This window comes from Ceratotherium simum, chromosome 27 (assembly GCF_057802395.1).
Source record: "Ceratotherium simum simum isolate JZ-2026a chromosome 27, ASM5780239v1, whole genome shotgun sequence".
NCBI lineage: Eukaryota > Metazoa > Chordata > Mammalia > Perissodactyla > Rhinocerotidae > Ceratotherium > Ceratotherium simum.
The window spans coordinates 31,452,385-31,472,277 of NC_141926.1; the positions used below are offsets into that span (position 1 = coordinate 31,452,385).

The 19,893-nt window shown below is 34.5% G+C and overlaps 1 protein-coding gene across 8 annotated transcripts in view; it reads left to right on the forward strand.

Moving 5' to 3' along the window:
- ROBO2 (roundabout guidance receptor 2) overlaps positions 1 to 19,893 on the forward strand; it is a 593,028-nt gene that overhangs the window by 462,162 nt on the left and 110,973 nt on the right. For all 8 annotated transcript variants that reach the window (XM_087418202.1, XM_087418199.1, XM_087418200.1 and 5 more), the window contains one exon: positions 17,082 to 17,206. In XM_087418202.1, coding sequence (XP_087274328.1) covers positions 17,082 to 17,206 — 125 coding nt within the window. The remainder of the gene's footprint in view (positions 1 to 17,081; positions 17,207 to 19,893) is intronic.

The window sequence follows — 19,893 nt, forward strand, 5'->3', positions numbered from 1 at the left end:
ACTTTATGCACTTTTTTTATTTTAAGCTGCTTGGAGTCCTTGCTCTTTAAGGGTATTTTTAACTGCTGCATACTTATTATCTGCATGCCTATTTAAACAAAATTTAGTAGAATTCTTCAGGTTATTGTAAGTAGATGCTTACACTAAGAGGAAAAGGGAGGGATGAGCTGTGTTCTTTGGCATGAAAAGTTTGTGGTTTTAATGTATCTCATCCTTCATTTGGCTTTGCATACTTGAAGTTACCTTGTGCTTGCCGTAATTTAAGTGGTAAATATTTGCGAACATTTGGAAGATATAATCTTTTTAAATTCCTTGATTTAACCTTTCTGCATCTCTTTTAAAGTTTAGCTTAACCTACCAATAAATGTTTAAATAAAAGAAATCATGGTAATTGTGTTATAAGTAAGTGAATAGATGGATGCATAAATGGATGGATGGGTGAACGAGTGAATAAATTTAGTGCATTACTTATTTAGTATACCAAGAGATATGGTAATATGTTATTCAATTTGACACAACTTTATAAATGGTTCATCTAACTTCAAAAGCTTTCTTAATATACTGGCTTGACATTGTTGACACTTGATGTATATTGGTCCAAACTCATAACATTTTTTCCCATTGGTTGAAACATTAACAAACTTTATTGTTATGTAGTGTATTCTTACATGGATAGTGTACAAAATACAGTAAATAGAACTTTGGTTTCCCAATCTGAATTTCTGCTCTGCTGTTTCCCAGCAGTACTGTCTTTGTCAGTTAATATCCCTGAATCTCAAGTCACTTTGTCTATAAAATGAAGAGAATAATGCTGACTTATCAAAGCTGTTGTAGGAATGAATTGGGTTCAAGACTGATCATACATATGAAAACATTTTATATGCCAACATATATAAACCTTATAGTTTTTAAGCCTCATTTTTTGTATTTGTAAAAATCCATATTGATAACTTTACATATCTATGGTATGACATCTAAAATTAAGAAGTGAATGGGAAAGAATAAGATAATAACTTTGCAAATTAACAGGAAAGGTCACATTTAAATTATAGATCTTTATATATAGAAACCTTATGCTGATAAACCATGACCACTTGATTTATATTTCACAAGTTCCCAGAATATAGAATAATATGTTAATAATTTCAAATATATTTAAATCTCATAAAAAATACATGGATTGGAAATGTGATGAACACAGAGTATTAAGATGTATTTGTCACCTACAAGGCATTTCAAAAGTTTTTTCTGTTTTTTATTCTTGTTTGAAGTGATTTCTTAAATTCCCATTGGACTGGAACTAAAGAATAGCTTCTTGACACATTGCACTTTATTCTGGGAAAGTCTGTCATTTCATAAATCTATCACAAATGACTTATGACAATGTTCAGAAATATGAAGAACTATACTTTAAACTTGACAACTACTATTAATTTTGGAAACTGAATGTTAGGTATGCTTTTATTGGATCACCGAAGAAGAGGTTGATAATGAGGAAATTAGCCTGTTTTTTCTTTGCATTAACTTTTTACAGCAATTTAGATTCAGGAACTATAGATATGTCAACTTTTATTGTAATTTCAGAAGGTACAAATCAAGTAAAATCAAGAATTAAATATTCAAATAATAGAAAACTCCTTAAATACTAATATTTGTTAGTGGACTAAAACACAAGTTTTTCCACTGTGAAGCTCCTAGCAATAGCATTAAGGGTATTCTACAAAATAGAAGCCACAAAAAGGGGAGAAAAATCTAGCTTTTAATTTCAGTATAAATTAGGTGAAGAAATATGTACCAAGGATATAAAATTTAGAGAAAATTCAGGGGGTAGATCATATCTAAAGTTTTTGAAAGAAAATTAGAAATGTATGCCGATTCTGTTATATTTATAGATTCAGAAACCAATCACTACATTACATACCAGATAAAACTTGGTTGTCTGTGTGGAAAGCCCGGTTAGAAATCATTATAAACCCCCAAACTGGGAGTTTTGTTTAAATGGATGACTCGTATGAGCTGCATTTTAAGTTAAAGAATTGGCAACTCTATGCAATTTACAGTCAGAATAAACACCTTCTGGCCTGTAATTCTGAGTGTAAGAACAACTATTGATTTAGAGCATCCTCAGTGTGGGAAATTTCACTGAAATCAATCACATACTTGCCAGTGGAGGAAAGTATTTTCCGGATTTCACTTACTCATCTGCAACATCTCAAAAAGAGCCCTTTAATCCAACTTCCATATTTGCTGATTACCACAAAATCTCGACAAATGCCATTTTGATAATTAAAAATCCACCAGCCCTTCCTGGAGTTTAGACTTTTTACTGTTCCAAAGGCATTCTTTATATGAGAAGCAAAAGAACAGGACACAGTTAACTATGAATGCTGAAATATTCATTTGTTTATTTGGAAAACTCTCTTGATGAGGGAACTGACAGAAGAAAATGGTCTAAATAGGGATAAATATCTTGCTTCCTATACCCATCTGTCTTATTTTCTATTGGAAGTCTTTCCCATGCTTAAAAATAAAAAAGAACATCTATTTTGGAGATGGGCAACACATTTTTTCCTAGCAGCAACTCAAAACATGATGAGTAATTTGGAAAAGACCTGTCAAATCTACCAGCTGCCTTGCGTGTGAAGCTCAGCTCTGCTCCGTTTTGTATCTTGTGGACCATATGCTAGATGCTGATTGCCTCCAGTATGGAAACTAACGACTGAGTATATCAGGTGAAATTGTTTAAAATATCAAAAACAAACAGACAATTCACAACTTTATGGAGCTTCTAAATACTTCCTAATTTACTGACTCAAACGTAAGTTCTTTTGATGGTAGAATATAATTGGCCACACAAGAGTTTATAAGTATTGAGAGATGTATATTTTTTGGCAAATTCTCATCTTTTATGATAGTTATTTTTAAAGAAACAGCCACTATTCTAAACAGAAGTCTATAGGGACATATTTTTTTCAGTCTTTTAATAGTTTAAACACAAAAATTAAATATATCCTCATTTTAGAAAGTTCTGTTTTGAGTTGAAGTGGAGTTTTGTTATAGCCTGCTCTGAAGCATTGAGGCTGCCAAGAGATCCAATAAAAAGTGAGTGATTGAAAAATCCATTCAGAGAAAATTCTAAAGCAGAATTATATTAATTACTTAAAGAATAACTGATTCTTTGACTGATATTTTCAACACCACCACCCTCCACCCCACCTTGAAATCTGGAAAATTTAATGTGCTATATATAATTTAACTTAGTAGTGGAAGTATTCCAGTTTTTTTTTTTAAATTGGAAAACATGTAGATATTACGTATGAATGCTTTAATGTCGAGAGCCGCTTTTCTGCAAAAGGCGTCCTGAATGTGTCTTAGAAGGAAACCTGTACTTTCATTCCGACTTTCTTCTTTGTACAAACTGTTACCCCATGACCTGAGGTAATTATCTCCCTCCTACGAGTGCTTAATGTTTCCTGTACCTGGAGCTAATTAGCTACTTTATGCAGAGTCCCATTTAATTTTTATTAAGCATCATGTTTTTCATTGTTCCACATGTTTTGATTAAGTAGTAGGTAAAAACAAAATACATTCTATTTTGTCTTGTATATTCCAACAGAGTTTCCATACGTCAAATGTTTAAAATATCTTAAGCTAATGCTAATTTTTAAAGTGAAAAGCAAGTACTAGTTACTTCTCATGCTTGGCTGGGTTTAGTCACTGACGATTCATTTGGAAGGACCTTGTGTGTTTGACAATGTCAGTTCATTGCCTCTTGAGGATCTATATCTGTCTTGGAGGATAGATATAGAATTATTGAGTCATAAATTTTCTGTCTCAGACCTTGGTGAAAATGTTCAATTGTCTTGGTATTGAATGGTACTGTAGTGAAGTCTGAGGCTTACAGAATATTTTTATCCTTGGCTGGGATGCCCTTTGACTTTTTAAATACTAATACAGTTCCTTCTTCCATAACTTTGCTGGATTATATCTTGGTCCTGATCACCCTGTATCTAATACTCCTGGGACACAACAAGCCCCTTGAATCTGCAGATTCATGGTTTAATTTATTCTATTTCATGAATGTTTTCTTCTGTTTTATCTTTGAATATTTTTTCTGTCTCACTTCTTATCTTCGAATGCATCAATTTTGTTGACTTTTCTTTGTCTGAATTCCATATTTATTAATTTCTTTACAATAATTTTGAAGTCATCCTTTTTATTTCGTATTGTATGATTTCTTAATGCCAATTTATCATCTCCCCGACTTTTTTAATTGCAATTACCATTTTTTCTCATTTTTAAAATATATTTTATTCCTTTAAGTTAATTTTCTCTTTTGCTCATTTCCTCGCTCAGGAAATTCTTCATTTCCACTTGTCTTTTAACCCCTTTACCCCTCTTTTAGTTTTTTTGTTTGTTTCTATTTTTAAAGAGAGGCTCTGTTGTACATAATTTCATTTAGCCTATGGACAACTATCCTAAAGTATTTCTGTTGTTCCCTGGGTAGTTCTTGGCACATATCAACTCTTTATCTCTCTTTGATTAATTGATTATGTTCCTCTCTGTCATTAATTATATAAGTAATTAAGGTATACTTTGTTTTATTTTGTTTTACTTGGATCTTGATTTAGTCTCTCTCAGATTATTAATCATCTAATTAATTGCTGGAGACTAGGGTTTGCATGTTTGAAGAAGAGAAAGTGGGAAATATCAGGGTCATTTAGTAACCTATACTTGGGCTGTTGTCTTGAACATTTTATCAAAAAACATGTTATTTTCTTCTCAATATGCTAGAGACCCTGGTGATGCACAGCAAACCTCTTTAAGTTACAAGCTCCCTGTATTCCATATGAGACTCCATCTTCATCTTCCTTCATACTTTCTGCTTCATAATGAAGATGGTTTTTAGGTGTATTAGTTTGCTACTGCTGTGTAACAAAACTGAGCAACTTACACAGCATGCATTTATTAGGCCACAATTCTGTAGGTCAGAAGTCCACACAGGCTGAACTGGGTCCTCTGCTTAGCATCTCCCGGGCCAAAATCAAGGTGTGGACCAGGCTGAGCTCTTCTCTGGAGATTCTCTGGAAAAAATCCACTTCAAAATTCATTCAGGTTGTTGGCAGAATTAAGTTCTTTGTGGCTGTAGGGTCCATTTCTTTCTTGGCTGCCAAGCAGGGATCACTTGCAGTTCACTCGCCAGCCTTTGCACATGGCCACCACAACCTTCAAAGTTGGCAGTGTTCTGTTGAGTCCTTCACGTGCTTTGCTTTGTACCTCTCTGACTCCCCATTCTGCTACCAGCTAGAGAAAATTCCCAGATTGACAGGTCTCGTGTGATTAGGTTAGGCCCACCTGAATACTCTCTCTATATGAAGGTCAACTGATTAGTAACCTTAATTACATCTGCAAAATCCCTCCTGTCACATAATCATGGGAGTAACTCCAGAAAGTGAAGGTCATGGGGGCCGCCTTAAAATTTTGCCATCCATAGTAGGTTTGACTTTTTCTTTCCTTCAATACCTTCTCCCCTGACTTCTGAATTTTAGCTGGTTATCTATAAAGTCATGTCTTATATTTCCCAAGTCTCTCTCTTGACTCTAGATCTCCTTCTTCCCATAAAAGGATCACAGAGTGGGCTCTTACAATGTTGACAGATAATTTTTGTGAAATTGGTATTGACAGACGATTGTGAATTGAGGCTAGTTGGTGTTCATTATGCTTTCTCATTCTCCTCCAGACTTGACTGTTTGGCAGAGGTACTTCACAACTGTGGTTAGGGGCTATGGTAGTTTGTCCATATTACTTATTTCTTTTGTTGTATTCAACAGCAGAAAGTGGAGCAATAAGCCTCTACTCCATGATCTTAACCTAAATACCAAAAAATTGGTATACTCATTAATTTTGGAATCTATCAAAGTAAGAATAAGATAAACACCAAGTATGTTAACTTAGTAGCTAAAATTAAAGTACCATAAATATCAAATATTGGAATAATATAAATACTGTGGCCCAAAACAGTATTATGAGATTACTATTAAGAGATTTCACCAGCTGTTGCCAGAAGCAAATAGCATTAACATTTTAGTCACACCTTCTAAGAAAGTCAAAATTTTCACTTTTATAAGTTATAGTAATTTGTAGACAGAAAGAGACATCATGATACATATATATATACTGTAAAATATATATTATGATGTATATTATACCTAAATATTATGCATGACATTTGAATTACTACGCTACTTATGTAAACATATTAAATGTCACTCAAGAGAATACTACATAATTAGATTCATTAAAAATGTACAAATTACCAAATTAAATTAAATTTTGAGTTAAAATATGTCTGAATGCCTTTTTAAATCTCTCCTATGGCAAACATTCCTTCCCAGATTTATTGGGGATATTATTTTCATCTGCCCTACAAAACTATTAGCTCTTTGTCAGTAAATACATTATTGTATTTATCTTTCTGCTACCTCTAGGTCTAACATAACAGTTACATGTGGTATGGGCATGCCAAGTGTTGGTGCAGTTAATTGATACCCACATATGCATACCTAGGTAATACTTGCCTAGAAAATGTTTATGCAAGCAGCTTTAAATAGTGCTATAAAAAGATTAAGCAACATTAATGGTAACAGGCCAATCACATTGTCCCCATTCTGCTAGTAGGAGATAAAATACAACAAAAAGAAGGCACTAATGAGTTAGGATGGTGCCTTACTAAGCGTGTAATTAATGTTATTAAGAAACATTGCAGTTGCATATTAAAATTCCGTTAACTAAGCAGGCCTCCAGCATCAGTACATTTGTTCCTTGGTTGCAAGTTTTTTTCCACTTTTTTTCCTGATTGGCATCTTCCTGCAATCTTCTTCTAAAAAAAATGAGATAATGGGATGTGATCAGCCTTGGTGGTTTAGCTGGTGTGCTGACATGACATTTCTGGCAACTTGACAGGTTAAGTGAGTGAAAATGGATGTCTTGTCTCACCATTGACTTCAAGAGCCATTTTTTTAAGCTATAGATTTCCCCTCCTCACTCCTACACTTGCAACCCCTTCTACCCTCGATATGAGAAGTCTAGTTTTCCCAATTTAAGATCTGGAGAGGATTTTTTTCACCACTCTTTGAACTATTCTCCTTCTGCTGGTGAAAAATGAGATTTTTAAAAAAATAATGTAAATATTGCCTTATTTAACAATTCATTAGTTTTTAAATTGATAATATTTTCCTTGAGAATTAACTATCCCTTAAAGAAAACAAAATTTTATTTTATTCTCAGCATTTTAGTCAGGAAAGCAAGTAGAAAAAGCAAAGTTACTATTGATAAAAGACAGAGTAATATGGGAAAATGTGATTTACAATTCAGAATTTGCTTAAACTGTTGAGAGATTTTCTACAGAGTTCTCAATTGATAACTTTTGCAGAATTCAAAAGTTCTATGAAATTTGCATGTTGAATCTCAGAATGATTTCCTTATAGTTACATGATTTCCTGTACTTACCTATAATTGAAATGAGATCTATTTTAGTAATCTGAAGTATAACAAAATTTAAAATCATCTATAAACATATCCAACTTAGTTACTTGATGAGTTATCCATTACACTTATTGCAATGCAGAAACATTTAATACCATTAGAGGATTAAATTGGACTTGCTAAAGCCAGTAAAGACCATTTACATGGAAAAACCCAGGGTTCCACCAACATAATCTTCAGTTTAACAAACTGACCTGGATTGCCAAAGATGGCAATGAAGCCAGGTGAGGGTTGGTGCATTGGTGCAGTTTGGGAAACTCCTATCTCCAACATAATGCATGTGTTTTTCCCTCTGTGAGAAACAACCTTCCACCCTTCCTTCCTTACCTGCTTAATCTCAAAGGAACAAGTCAATCTCCCAATCTCTCTTTTTCTCTCTCAATGCTTTCCCCAACTGTTGGAGACAGCGTCAAGTTACTCTCATAATGGCGGGACATCCTGTATTACAATACTTAGGTTCATTGTGTCGTATCATGCTTGATTGTTTTCATGTGAGTTTCCTCTGGTAGGTGGTGAGTTCCAGAAGACAGAGATCTTAGTACCCTTAGAACCTAACACAAGCTAAAACCAGTAAATGTTTACTTAAAATAATTAAATAGTATTATGAGCTAAAGTGCCAACTAACATCTGAATTCATTTCTAGCCCAAACTTATTACTGTGTTGTTTTCCAGTAAAGTGTTGTCTTAAAAAAAGGTTAAGGCCAAATACAAAATGGCTATGTTTATATAGCTGTTTATTATAACACTATTTTTATATGCTTGCCTATGAGATCCAAAAATGCAAGATAATTGGAACCAAATGACTTTACTCTTTTCAAAGGCATTCTATCCACTCTGGATAATCATAGAATTATTTCATTTTGACATTTCCATTTTTTATTTTCAGGGAGGAGCATATTATGTGTGACTGTAAATTGAAGAAAATGGTTTTAACCACTATCACAAAACATATGCATACTTTTTTGTGTGTCACACATCCTCAAAACTCAGTACTTTTGCCCTCCTTGGAATTGCTTTCAGAGTTCCTATACATGTCAATTTAGAAAGCCACTTATATTGTTTTATAGTTACACTATATAATACATTTGACTAACTCCATGACCTAATTTAGTCATTAGACTTTGAATAACCATGAGTTACTTTTAGAGTTTTAGACTTTATATGAACCCTCAAAAATTAGTCTTCCCACAATCAATAAATTCCATAAGAGTGGTCAAAAAATGTAGAGGGTAATAGCTGCATAATTGCAACACATCTTTACTCATACAAGGATTGAATGCAATTTGTATATGTGAGACTTCTCATAGGTGGAGAGTTGCATACGAACTCTAAATAGATGAAGAATCTAAGGATTGTGATTCATTGTAGTCATTCCATTCTCTTTGATCACTTACTTTACTTTCCATATTTATGAAAGCAGTAGACCATTTAGTACTTTTCCTTTTTCATTTCGACATTGGAAAGGCAGATATATATTAGATTATTAAATTATTGCTGAAAGAAAAGGTATAGATATTGGTTTTTATCATGGAATAGGAATTTTTAATATTAGCTAGAAGTAAGGTACTGGCTGAAAAAGAAAACATATCACTCATTTAGAAGAGTTATTGCCGTGGACTCAGTATGAAAATGGTTAATTGGAAAAGGTAGGTAATTTAGCAATTTGATCATTTGTATTCCTTGAAAATAGTGACAAATGAGTAAAATATGATTAAATGGGCTTTATAAAAATGATTGTTTAAAATCCTATATTCCTAAATTATATTTTCCATTATAAATGCATTGTTTCCTCTGAGATGAATTATGTGTTAATAAGCTTCAAATCAAATATTTTTATGACATTATGCATTTCCAATATTATTAACAGAAATCCTTTTGAAGTCAAGTGAAGTGTTAAATAGAAAATAATAAAAGCGAATTAAATAAGTTGAAGAAACAACCATTTATCAATTAGAAGCCAACCTGTTCTGATTATAAACTGAGTAAACATACATCTCTTACTCCTGATCTATATTGCATTTTAATGAAGGGACTTCTTGTTATCTGTTTCTTGTTGGTGGGGGTAAGCTTATTAACTAAATTTTTGCAGGAACTTCTAGAATTGGTTGTTATACAATGCCTATATTTTTCCACATTGTTTTTGTCACTCTGGGATAGTAGCTACTCATTTATGGTCTCTGTTTCATAAAATTTCAGTTTGGTGTAGGGGGCATTCTCTACAGAGGGGCATATCAGAATCAGTTAGGAGATTTTTTTCAAACAACGTATTTTCTTTGACATACCTCCACCCAAATTATTACAAAAATGTGTCACTATCACTGGTAGGAATGTGTCATATCCTTCAGGTATGATAAGATGGAAAAAACATTGAGTATTTGCTTTCGATCAAGAATTATTATTATTTTTTTTAAATTTTCTATTCCAACATGTTCATTTAGTGTTTACTATTTGGGGTTTTTCCAGGCCAAGTAAAGACATCATTTCAAAATGGTAGACAGCACTCCATACCAGTAGGAGCTTACAACTGAACTGAGGAAGCAAGATACATAGGCGGGGAAAAACACAGAGAAACAAAGGAATATAAGGGCAAATACCTTAAAGTGGGAAGAATACAAGAAAACTACAAGATTGGAGTGTGTTCAGGTTAATCATTGTCGACAAGGTGGATGGGAGGATAATAGATATCAAGATGGGTTAACCACAAGAACAAGCAAATACATATGTGATTGATTGAAACTAGGCTGGTCTGCTGAAACGCTGGAGCTAGTCTGGGGACAAGTGAGTGTCAGGATGGTAAAATCTTGGACCAGTTGGTGGAAGCCACAGTGCTACACCTAGGAGAATAACTTGCAAGCGTTGCAATGACAAGCAATAGAAAAAGCACTCTAGGTTTTTGATAAAGAGTGACTTGAAATAAGTATACTTAAGAAAGGTTGTGCTTATAACATAGGTAACACATTAAGAGCAAGATCATATGTTTATGCTACTTTAATAATAAAAGCAACTATTCAGGAAAAACATAATGTTACGATTTTAACAACATTATACCGTATTGAAAATTATACTGTATAATTCTTATCCTTCTGTTTGGGACTAGACATGACAAATTCTCAGTGAGTCAGATCATGGTTTGAAGCAAACCAAATTAATCCAGCAGCTCAGTGTTTAAGAGGTCCATCAGATGGACCTGAAAGTCAAACCAGCCCTCCAATCTGTTGCTTTAATCTTTAAAAGCCTGTGTACCCTTTATAAGATTCAGTTTACTGGTCTTTACATCAGAATGGTAGCAGTTAAGACAAAGGACTCTTTGAATATTAGAAGAGATAATGCCTGTGGATGGTTTAACACACTCCCTGGCACTTAATAAGCACTCAATTAATGTTAATTCTTGTTGTATTAAGCATTTGTGACAGCAAATTTTTAATACAAGCAAATGATGGAAAAGTGTGCTTTTCAAATATGCTTATAGAATATATTAGAATTTAATAAGCAAAAAATATTAAATAGCAAAAAAATTATTTTCTACTTGAGTTTAAGAAACAAAGTTCAAAATGTTTATTATGACAGATCAAGAAGCTTATTCACTCAGGCACAAAATTATACCCAAAGAAAGAGAGCCGTTGAATGTGCCAGTAACCACCCTGTCACATATTAATGCATGCGACTGCTGCCTGACTGTCTCCATGTTCATGTCTGCCATAGAAAGTCAAACTTTGCTGTAGAAACAAGTCTGAACATGATGTGATTAACCTTTAGGGTCCCTCATCCCCTCATCTCCAAGCCTACCTCATACGTGGCCTATGCTTCCTACTCATGTTCAGGTGCCTGATTTCCATATCACCCACTCACTCTCACCAGCGGGCATTAGCATAACAGAGCTGTAGCGTGACTTTGATTGAAGCCAGCTTGGGCTGAATGCAGTATCAAAGCATAATTTAGCAGTAATCAAATCTAATTTACTGTGCATTGTATTTAAATTCTCAAAAACACAGTTTCAAGTGAATAGTACCAGACCTCTAATCTTAATTGACCTTTTTATATTTGGGTCTACTTCCCTGGAAATCACACAGCATACTTTTCTTATAGAGCTATTGTTTTTAACTTTTGTTGATGGAACACTGAATTGTGCCACTCTGCTTTTTTCATCCCATTTCTTGTTACAGCTGAAGCAGTAAGGTATAATCACTTAAAAGATTAAGCAAGTGGGTTATTACATCATGGTTACAAAAGATTTGTCTAATGCTTTTGAGTTTTAGGGAGGATATAAATATGTATTTTATAGTCTTCCATCTTAGACATATATAAGAGAACTGGCTTTTCTATAACTAGCATATTCTTTTGGAGTTTATAACACAGTCTCCTTATTGACATTGGATTTAAATGTGTGTTTTGAATTATCATCTTGAGGCCCTAATTGTGTTTTTTTATATTTAATGGGAGCCATCATAGTAAATCCGTTCTATGTATTGCACACATTGTGCTATTATGCTGTGTTGATCAAATGCCACCTCTGCCTACACCCTCCCGTCGGTGTCATCAGCCAAGTACTGTCTTCTCAAACCATTTTCACTGCCACTTGGCAGAAATACTGAAACTGTGAAGTATTATCAGAAGAATTACTCATGCAATCTTTCATTTTAAAACCTCAAAAATAAATTCCTTCTGCTGATATCCCTTCGCAGAAGATTGCAATATAGATCTTGGGCCGAGAAAGAGAGTCTGCAAAAGTCAAAGTGGTGGATGCCAATCGTTTTGGTGGTCCAACTTCAGGTGATAATAGGAAAAGGATGTATATTTTCAGAGACTTGAACACTCCAGATGTTTGGCTTTGTTAACTGCTTTAAAATCTTTAGTTTTTTTTTTTCAACTTTAAAAATGATAAGGTGATTCCAGTTCCAGTGAGATTGGTGTGACTCAAGTCCTGGTGACAAGGAAATATTTAGTATATTAGAAATACAGTGTATTTCAATGGAATACTACTCAGCCATAAGAAACGATGAAATCCAGCCATTTGTGACAACATGGATGGACATTGAGGGTATAATGCAAAGTGAAATAAGTCAGAGGGAGAAGGTCAAATACCGTATGATTTCCTTCATTAAGTAGTAGATAATAACAACAATAAACAAACACATAGGGACAGAGATTGGATTGGTGGTTACCACAGGGGAAGGTGGGAGGGAGGGGAGTGAAAGGGATAATTGGGTACATGTGTGTGGTGATGGGTTGTAATTAGTATTTTGGTGGTGAACATGATGTAGTCCATGCAGAAACAGAAGTACAATGATGTACACCTGAAATTTTTACAATGTTATAAACTAATGTTACTTCAATAAACAAAAAATTAAAAAAAAAAAAAAAGAAATACAGTGTATTTATAATAACTTAGGATAAAAGTACAATGTAAAAAAACATCACGTGAAAGGATATTTCGTTGCATGAGTAACAGAAATGCTGATAGCATTTTGTTAGTGGTCTTTAAAAATTCACTGTTGGGTAAACACTCAAGAAATCTTGATTTCTTGGTCTTTTTTAGATTATATCATCAGTGGTCAATATTACATTATGATATTGCAGAATTTTTTTGTCCTTTAAAAGTTCTGATGAAATGTTCTCTTTAGGTGCTACTGTGTATAGTAATTCTCAACTGGATTTTCTGTCCCAACTTGCTAAGATTTTCCAGCCTTGTATCTGCCCTTTCTCTTTCAAAAAGAGCATTCTTTGTAAAACATAAATCTTATATCTTTCTTGCATAAATGTCTTTGAATAGATCTGCATATTTTTCAGGGCAAAATTTAAGTTCCTTTAGCAAAAATTATTTGGCCCTACCTATATCACTTTTACATCCTTGATTTTATTCTTAAAATCATTTACACTTAACACATTCAGTTCCACAGATCTCTGCTTTATGTCTGCTTCTCTCTCCGTCCCAAGTGACCTGATTCCTCTTCATCTAGTGAACACTGTCTTCTTCAAAACGACTCCAGTGTAGTCGTCTCCTGACATCTTTCCTCATTGCCTGGTCTAGTTTGCTGTTCTTCCATGCTTTCTCCCCCAGTGCCCTCTGCGTTTTTCTATTATTATACAAATCAGACTCTGCTATATTTGTTTTTATTTATTTACTTACTTGGAAGTCTCTGCCATAGGCCATGAACCATTTTTTATCTGGCTTTCCATTCCCCGTACCAAACAGAATGTGTCATAATTTGTAGTCAATCAATGTATTTTGAATGAATAAATGGATGAATCATATCTTTTCAGAAAAGTGGATGGATAGATGTGGTCATTTACCAGTCCTTATTTTGGGGTCTGTGTTTTAGCAGCTGTGTTAAAATTGCAGGATCTGGATTCCAAAAGCATTTTGCAAAACTGCTCATCTACTAAAAAGTTTTGAAAGCTTGAAAAATCAAATTCAAGGAAGTCTGTAGTTATATTTAAAGTACAGATGATTTTTACTGAAATAGATAAATAGATAGATGCAGAGTGAGCATAATATGCTTAAAAATATAAAACCTGTCTTCATTGCTTTCATTTGATATTTTATTTGATTATTTCAATCATGTGTATTCTCAGTTATTACATTTTAAAAATTATGTAAACAAGGACTTTATAATACATATGGGGCTCTAGGTTTTTACTAACCAGTTATGTGAGCCAAGTTAAATTTTTCTGATCCAAAGGAGTACAAATGAACTATAAGCTGAATATGTGAGTTTTATCAAAGACTGTTAACTGATTTTGACTAAACTGACTTTTTACTTTTGATCATGAGATACAAGCTAAGTTACTCAATACTTCTCGCTCAGTGTCCATATTGGCACTCAACCTTTATAGGATTACTAGGAAGTAAAGAACTATACATTGATTTCAATTTTTTTCCTAATGTATATAATTTTTTTGGATATTGCAGATGATAGAGACCATCTTAAATCTTTTTGGTATAACTGTCTGGTGATTTCACATCTTTACTAAAAAATGGACACTGTGATGTTTTAAGAGTTGTTCTAAAGTAATTTTGTAACATTGATTTAAACTATCATTCTTATTAGAAAACATGGAACAAACATCAGTGTATGTACTCATTCAGTGGAATTGAGTAGAAATAACAACATTGTAAGAAACAAGTAATCTCCTGAAAACGCAAGGCAACATAAACCACATTCTCTTCAAATAGATCCATAAATCTTGGTTCAACATCCTGTTAAACTGAGTCTTCTGTTATCTATAGTTATAGAAGAAAATTTCACTTAGTAGATTTATTCCTTCTGTCTCTGGGATCTGTGTTGAATGTATTGAATTAGTAGACAGTATAATAGAACAGCAAAAAAATCAGTCACTACAAATCTCAGTGAATTTTTTGAAAAAATGCTACTGTTGTTTCTAGGCTAGCATTCCTGTGAGAATGAGTAATTGGTTGTATGTTTGAGGCTACCCTACATTTACTCCATTCTTGGACCTGCACTTATATACTCTTGGAGGACGGAAAGAATTCTGGGTAAAGGGCTTTACTGAATGTTGCTTCTTGTTAGAATTCTTTAGAGTTCAGATTTTAGGATTGTTGCCATGTACACCAGGTTCTAAAAATTAGAGTTGATTTCAAAGTTTTTTCTTGATCTTAAGTTTTCTATCATAAGCAACAAGTTAAAGTGGAAACAGATGATTAGAAAAGTCATGGGATAAAGATGGTGTTTTCTCCTCAACAGGAATGGGTTTTGGTATGAGGAAGATGTCCTTGTGAAAACTTCCAGTTATACTGTCTATCTCCTGTCTTTCATTTTCTTCTTTCTTTTTACAATTAATCTGCAATTTAAATCTGAACTTTCTTAGGATTTTTACTCCCATCCCTTTATTTTCTTTTCTATTGGGATTACTGTGTCTGGATCTCATTATCTTTGCCTACACCGTTTTACTAGTCTTCCAACCAGACTCTACATTTTTTTTTTAAGGTTTTTTTTTTTTTGTGAGGAATATCAGCCATGAGCTAACATCCACGCCAATCCTCCTCTTTTTGCTGAGGAAGACCGGCTCTGAGCTAACATCTATTGCCAATCCTCTTCCTTTTTTTCCCCAAAGCCCCAGTAGATAGTTGCATGTCATAGTTGCACATCCTTCTAGTTGCTGTATGTGAGATGCTGCCTCAGCATGGCTAGAGAAGTGGTGTGTTGGTGTGTGCCCGGGATCCAAACCTGGGCTGCCAGTAGCGGAGCATGAGCACTTTACCGCCAAGCCACGGGGCCGGCCCCCAGACTCCACATTTTATTGACTAATCTGCCTCCTTCACAAACTTTACCATATTCATTAAAGGGCTAAAGCTTCCAGAAATTTTGTTTTGTATCTGTCCTTCCTCAGCTTAGAAAGAGTCAGAATAAAATCCTCAGTGTGGTTTCTTAAGACTTTCTTAGACTGGGTCCAAATCTATCTTTTGTAGCCAAGTATGTTTACTCAACTGGGACCCTCCATTCCTGCCAGATTACACACTGTATACTAGATGTGTTCTTGCTTCTTGACTTTGCTCAGTAAGCTCCTTCCTTCAAATGTGTTTGTTTCTCCACTTATCTACATATCACTCTTTCCTCAAAGCCCCCATAATGTTCACTTCCTGCATAAGGCCTTTCACAGCTATCATAACACAAAGGGATCCCTCTCTCCTGAAGTCCTATCACATTTATTCTATGTGCTATAACTTAAGTGCTCCTCCACTGTGCTCTGAGGGCACCTCCATCATTGAACTTAACCACAGTCTCAGATAATTGTTGTTTTAGTTTTTCTGTGGTTGTTGTTGTCATCGTCATCATGTTTTGTATTTTTCCTTAGACTATGAGTTCCTTGATGGCTGCATGCTAGATGCTTTTTATCTGTGTGTCTTTAGTGCCCAATAGGGGAACATATTAATTGTCTGACTAATGCTTATTTATCTAAATGAAATGAATTAAATAGAATCAACCACTTCAGACATTTCTTTATATTGTTAATTATCATAGTATCTAATTCCTGTCTCTTCAATTCTTAGATGTCTTCAACACGTCAACTCTTCTGTTACAGAATATAAGCATTTGAGAATAGGGATCATATTTAATGCCTTCCGGTACCCCTGCGCCTAGTATAATATCTTGCAAGTGTTACAAGAGCAATCAATGTTTGTCAATAGATTGATTTCACAGGAAGGAGGTGTTTGAGTAATGGAGTGATTCTTTTCTATCTTTATTCAAATCACGAAACCAAATAGGGAAGCCATGTTTTACCTCGAAAACATTAGAATATCATTACAAATCTGTTTTCCTATGCAAGTATGTGGGCTAAGGTATTACAATATATGACATTTAAAATGTGTCTGCTAATAAGTTTACTTCTTTCTTCACATTTGATAAAGTGCTCTTTTCTTTCCCTGTCGTGTTTTGAAAAATGCTTAAAAATAAATAAAAACAGTAGCCTCTGTCTGGCACTGAGCAATCCATCTACTACCAGATTTTCCCTCTGATATCTTTTTCTTTGTCAATGGTATATATTTACACACTTTCTTTCCTTTTAAATTATAGCTCCTCCACAGTTTGTGGTTAGGCCAAGAGATCAGATTGTTGCTCAAGGTCGAACAGTGACATTTCCCTGTGAAACTAAAGGGAACCCACAGCCAGCTGTTTTTTGGCAAAAAGAAGGCAGCCAGGTGAGTGTGAGCCTTGACTGCTTTTCTGAAATCTCTGAAATCCCTGTCTCTGGTGCTTCTCAAAATTTGCCTTGCCTTTCTTGTTATCAATGTTGAATTTATTTTATTTCTAAAAAAGAGACCATTTAATTCTAAAATAAGTGGGAGTCAGATGTTCTAATACAACATTCTTTGTTTTCTAGTGTTAATTTTCTAAAGTTCTGTATCTTACATAGAATAGATACAACACAATGTAACTAAATTATCTTAAAAAGTCTGACCAGAACCTCTGATTTAAAATCTCTGAAAAGAAAGGTAATTTTACTTTCTCGCACTTAGCTACATGGGAATGTTTAAGTGAGTTAGTACATATAAAACACTTAGAACATCCTGGCACGTGCCAAACAGTCAAAAATATTTCCATTATTAATTGGCCTAGAAACCAGTTTCAATACCCTTTCATAGATAAATAGTATAAATACCTTTTCTTTGTCATTAATTTAAGCATGCTTCCATTTAAGAGTAGGAGAAATATTTTCTCCCATCATCCCTTCTGGATTTCTTCATAGTGGAGTTAGACAGGAAATAACACGTTATATACCAGAAGGAACCAACACTTGTGTGTTCTTTGCTGTGCCCTGGTCTGTCCTCTCAGAGCACTCTCTGGGCAGCATGGCCTCTCAGACTCTGCTAAATGTCAATTGGATACACTACTTTTCTCATTTAGGACTTGGTCCAAACTTGGACAAGCACTTAGCCTCTAGGTTCTGAGGCAGTGACTAGAATTTCCAGCTTAAACCAGATCAGAAATTGTGTTCTTTGTCTAAGAATTTATCTGTGCATTCTTGAGGGACCTAGAGATATTTTTGTTATAGACTCTCCAGAACCATCCCCAAGGAGGCATATAGTTCTCAGGAAAAGACCTACTGGTGCTCCTCCTCAGCACCCTCTGTTGGTAGTCCAAATTCTGGAAGAATTTCCTGGAGAATAATGGAAACCATGATTAGAAGTCTCAGGAAACCTAAAAACTTTACCAGAGATGGGAAGTGTTTTAGACTATATTAAGAGAACCTGTTGCTAGAACTTGTGTATGATTTTCTGGGTAGAGAGGCATCAGAAAGTTCCCCTCAGCCATTGTCTGTATTTGTTGTGGGTTCTTATATATTCTTGTACCTCCACAAGCTAGCAGTTTTAACAACTCAACATGGATGGCCAAAGTGTCCGTCTTCCTTTCCTCAATGCTGCTGGTTGGATTCATTTCCTCTGTGATTTGTGGAATATTAAATTAGTGATGGGAAGATAAAGTAAAGTGATGGTCACTGCCTTACCCCACATCAGAATTGTTCCAGGCTTAATTCCCATCATTTTTATCAGTTAATAACTATAAAATAAATTTATACTCATAGAGTTTCTTGATTCTTCACTTAAAAATTGCTTTTGGGTGAAAACACCCCAAACTCTAAAGTGAGTGTAAAGCAATATGACATGGTTATAACGCACATGTGCGCACACACACACACACACACACATTCTGGAAAAAGAAAGAATTCTAAAGCCATTTTTCCCTCTTGTAATTGTAAAATCTTTGTGGCACTATTTAACTTCACTGAAGCTAGAGACGAGGATAATATATTTTATTTCACATAAGTTATGAAGATTACATGGTTAAGTTAGTTTATATAAAAATGCTTTACCCATTAGAAGGTCAACAAGATGTTAGAAAGACGAAAATGCAGAATGCACCTGCCTCCCCTTGTGTTCTGGCTGAAGGGGCAAGTTCATGGTTCTGCTCAGGCCAGGGCTGCCAGGGCCTGAGGTCTCCCTCTGCCTGGACACTAGTGCCCAGCACTGAGCAGAGGCTCAGCACCACTCTAGTCACCTCTGCCCCAGACCCACACAGTGCCTGAGAAGGCTGGGACAGGTAAAGCCCAGAGAGCCCCAGTAGCTCTGCAAGATTCCTCCTCTTGCCTGTAGGTGCCTTCCCTCCACCCACCCTGGGGACTATGGAGTCCATCAAACTTACTCCCTCAAGCCACTGATAGTAAATACAATGATGTAAATACATTATTTATTTATAAATGATATAAATATAATGATGTAAAGCAATTTGTTGCAAATTTATGCTTTAAATCCATGTATTGAGTCAAATCCCATTATAACATGTCTTGTTATTATACAGCTCTATCATGTGTAAATTACATGCCCTAAAATAGCTTTGGGTTGATATAAGATATAGCATAAAATGTATATTGGTCCTGTGGCCTAATAAACATGATATTTAAATATGCTACATTGTGTTTTAATGGTTCTTAAATAGGTAATAATCAAATAGCATTAAAATATTTCTTTTTCTGTTAATTGACAAAGTGGCATGTAATTCCAGAGATAGTCATCTCTGGAAAATAATTTCCCATTAGGTAATTTGATTTGGTTATAATCTTAGGTCTGATTTTCTTTCCTTCACCTGTCTCCATCACTTCAGAGAGAGAGAAAAAAAGAAAGGGAGGGAGAGAGAAAATGTGAATGAGAACAAAAGAGAAGTGCTTAAGCAAATAGTAAATTTTCAAATCATGAGTTGGGATATTAGGAAAAATAAATTGGTCTTACTGTCTCCAGTATCCAATTTTTACAGTGATCTATGACTATCCATCAGTAGAGAGAGTTAAGAGCCTGGACTTAATGGTCCATATTCCTCAATATGTGGTGAT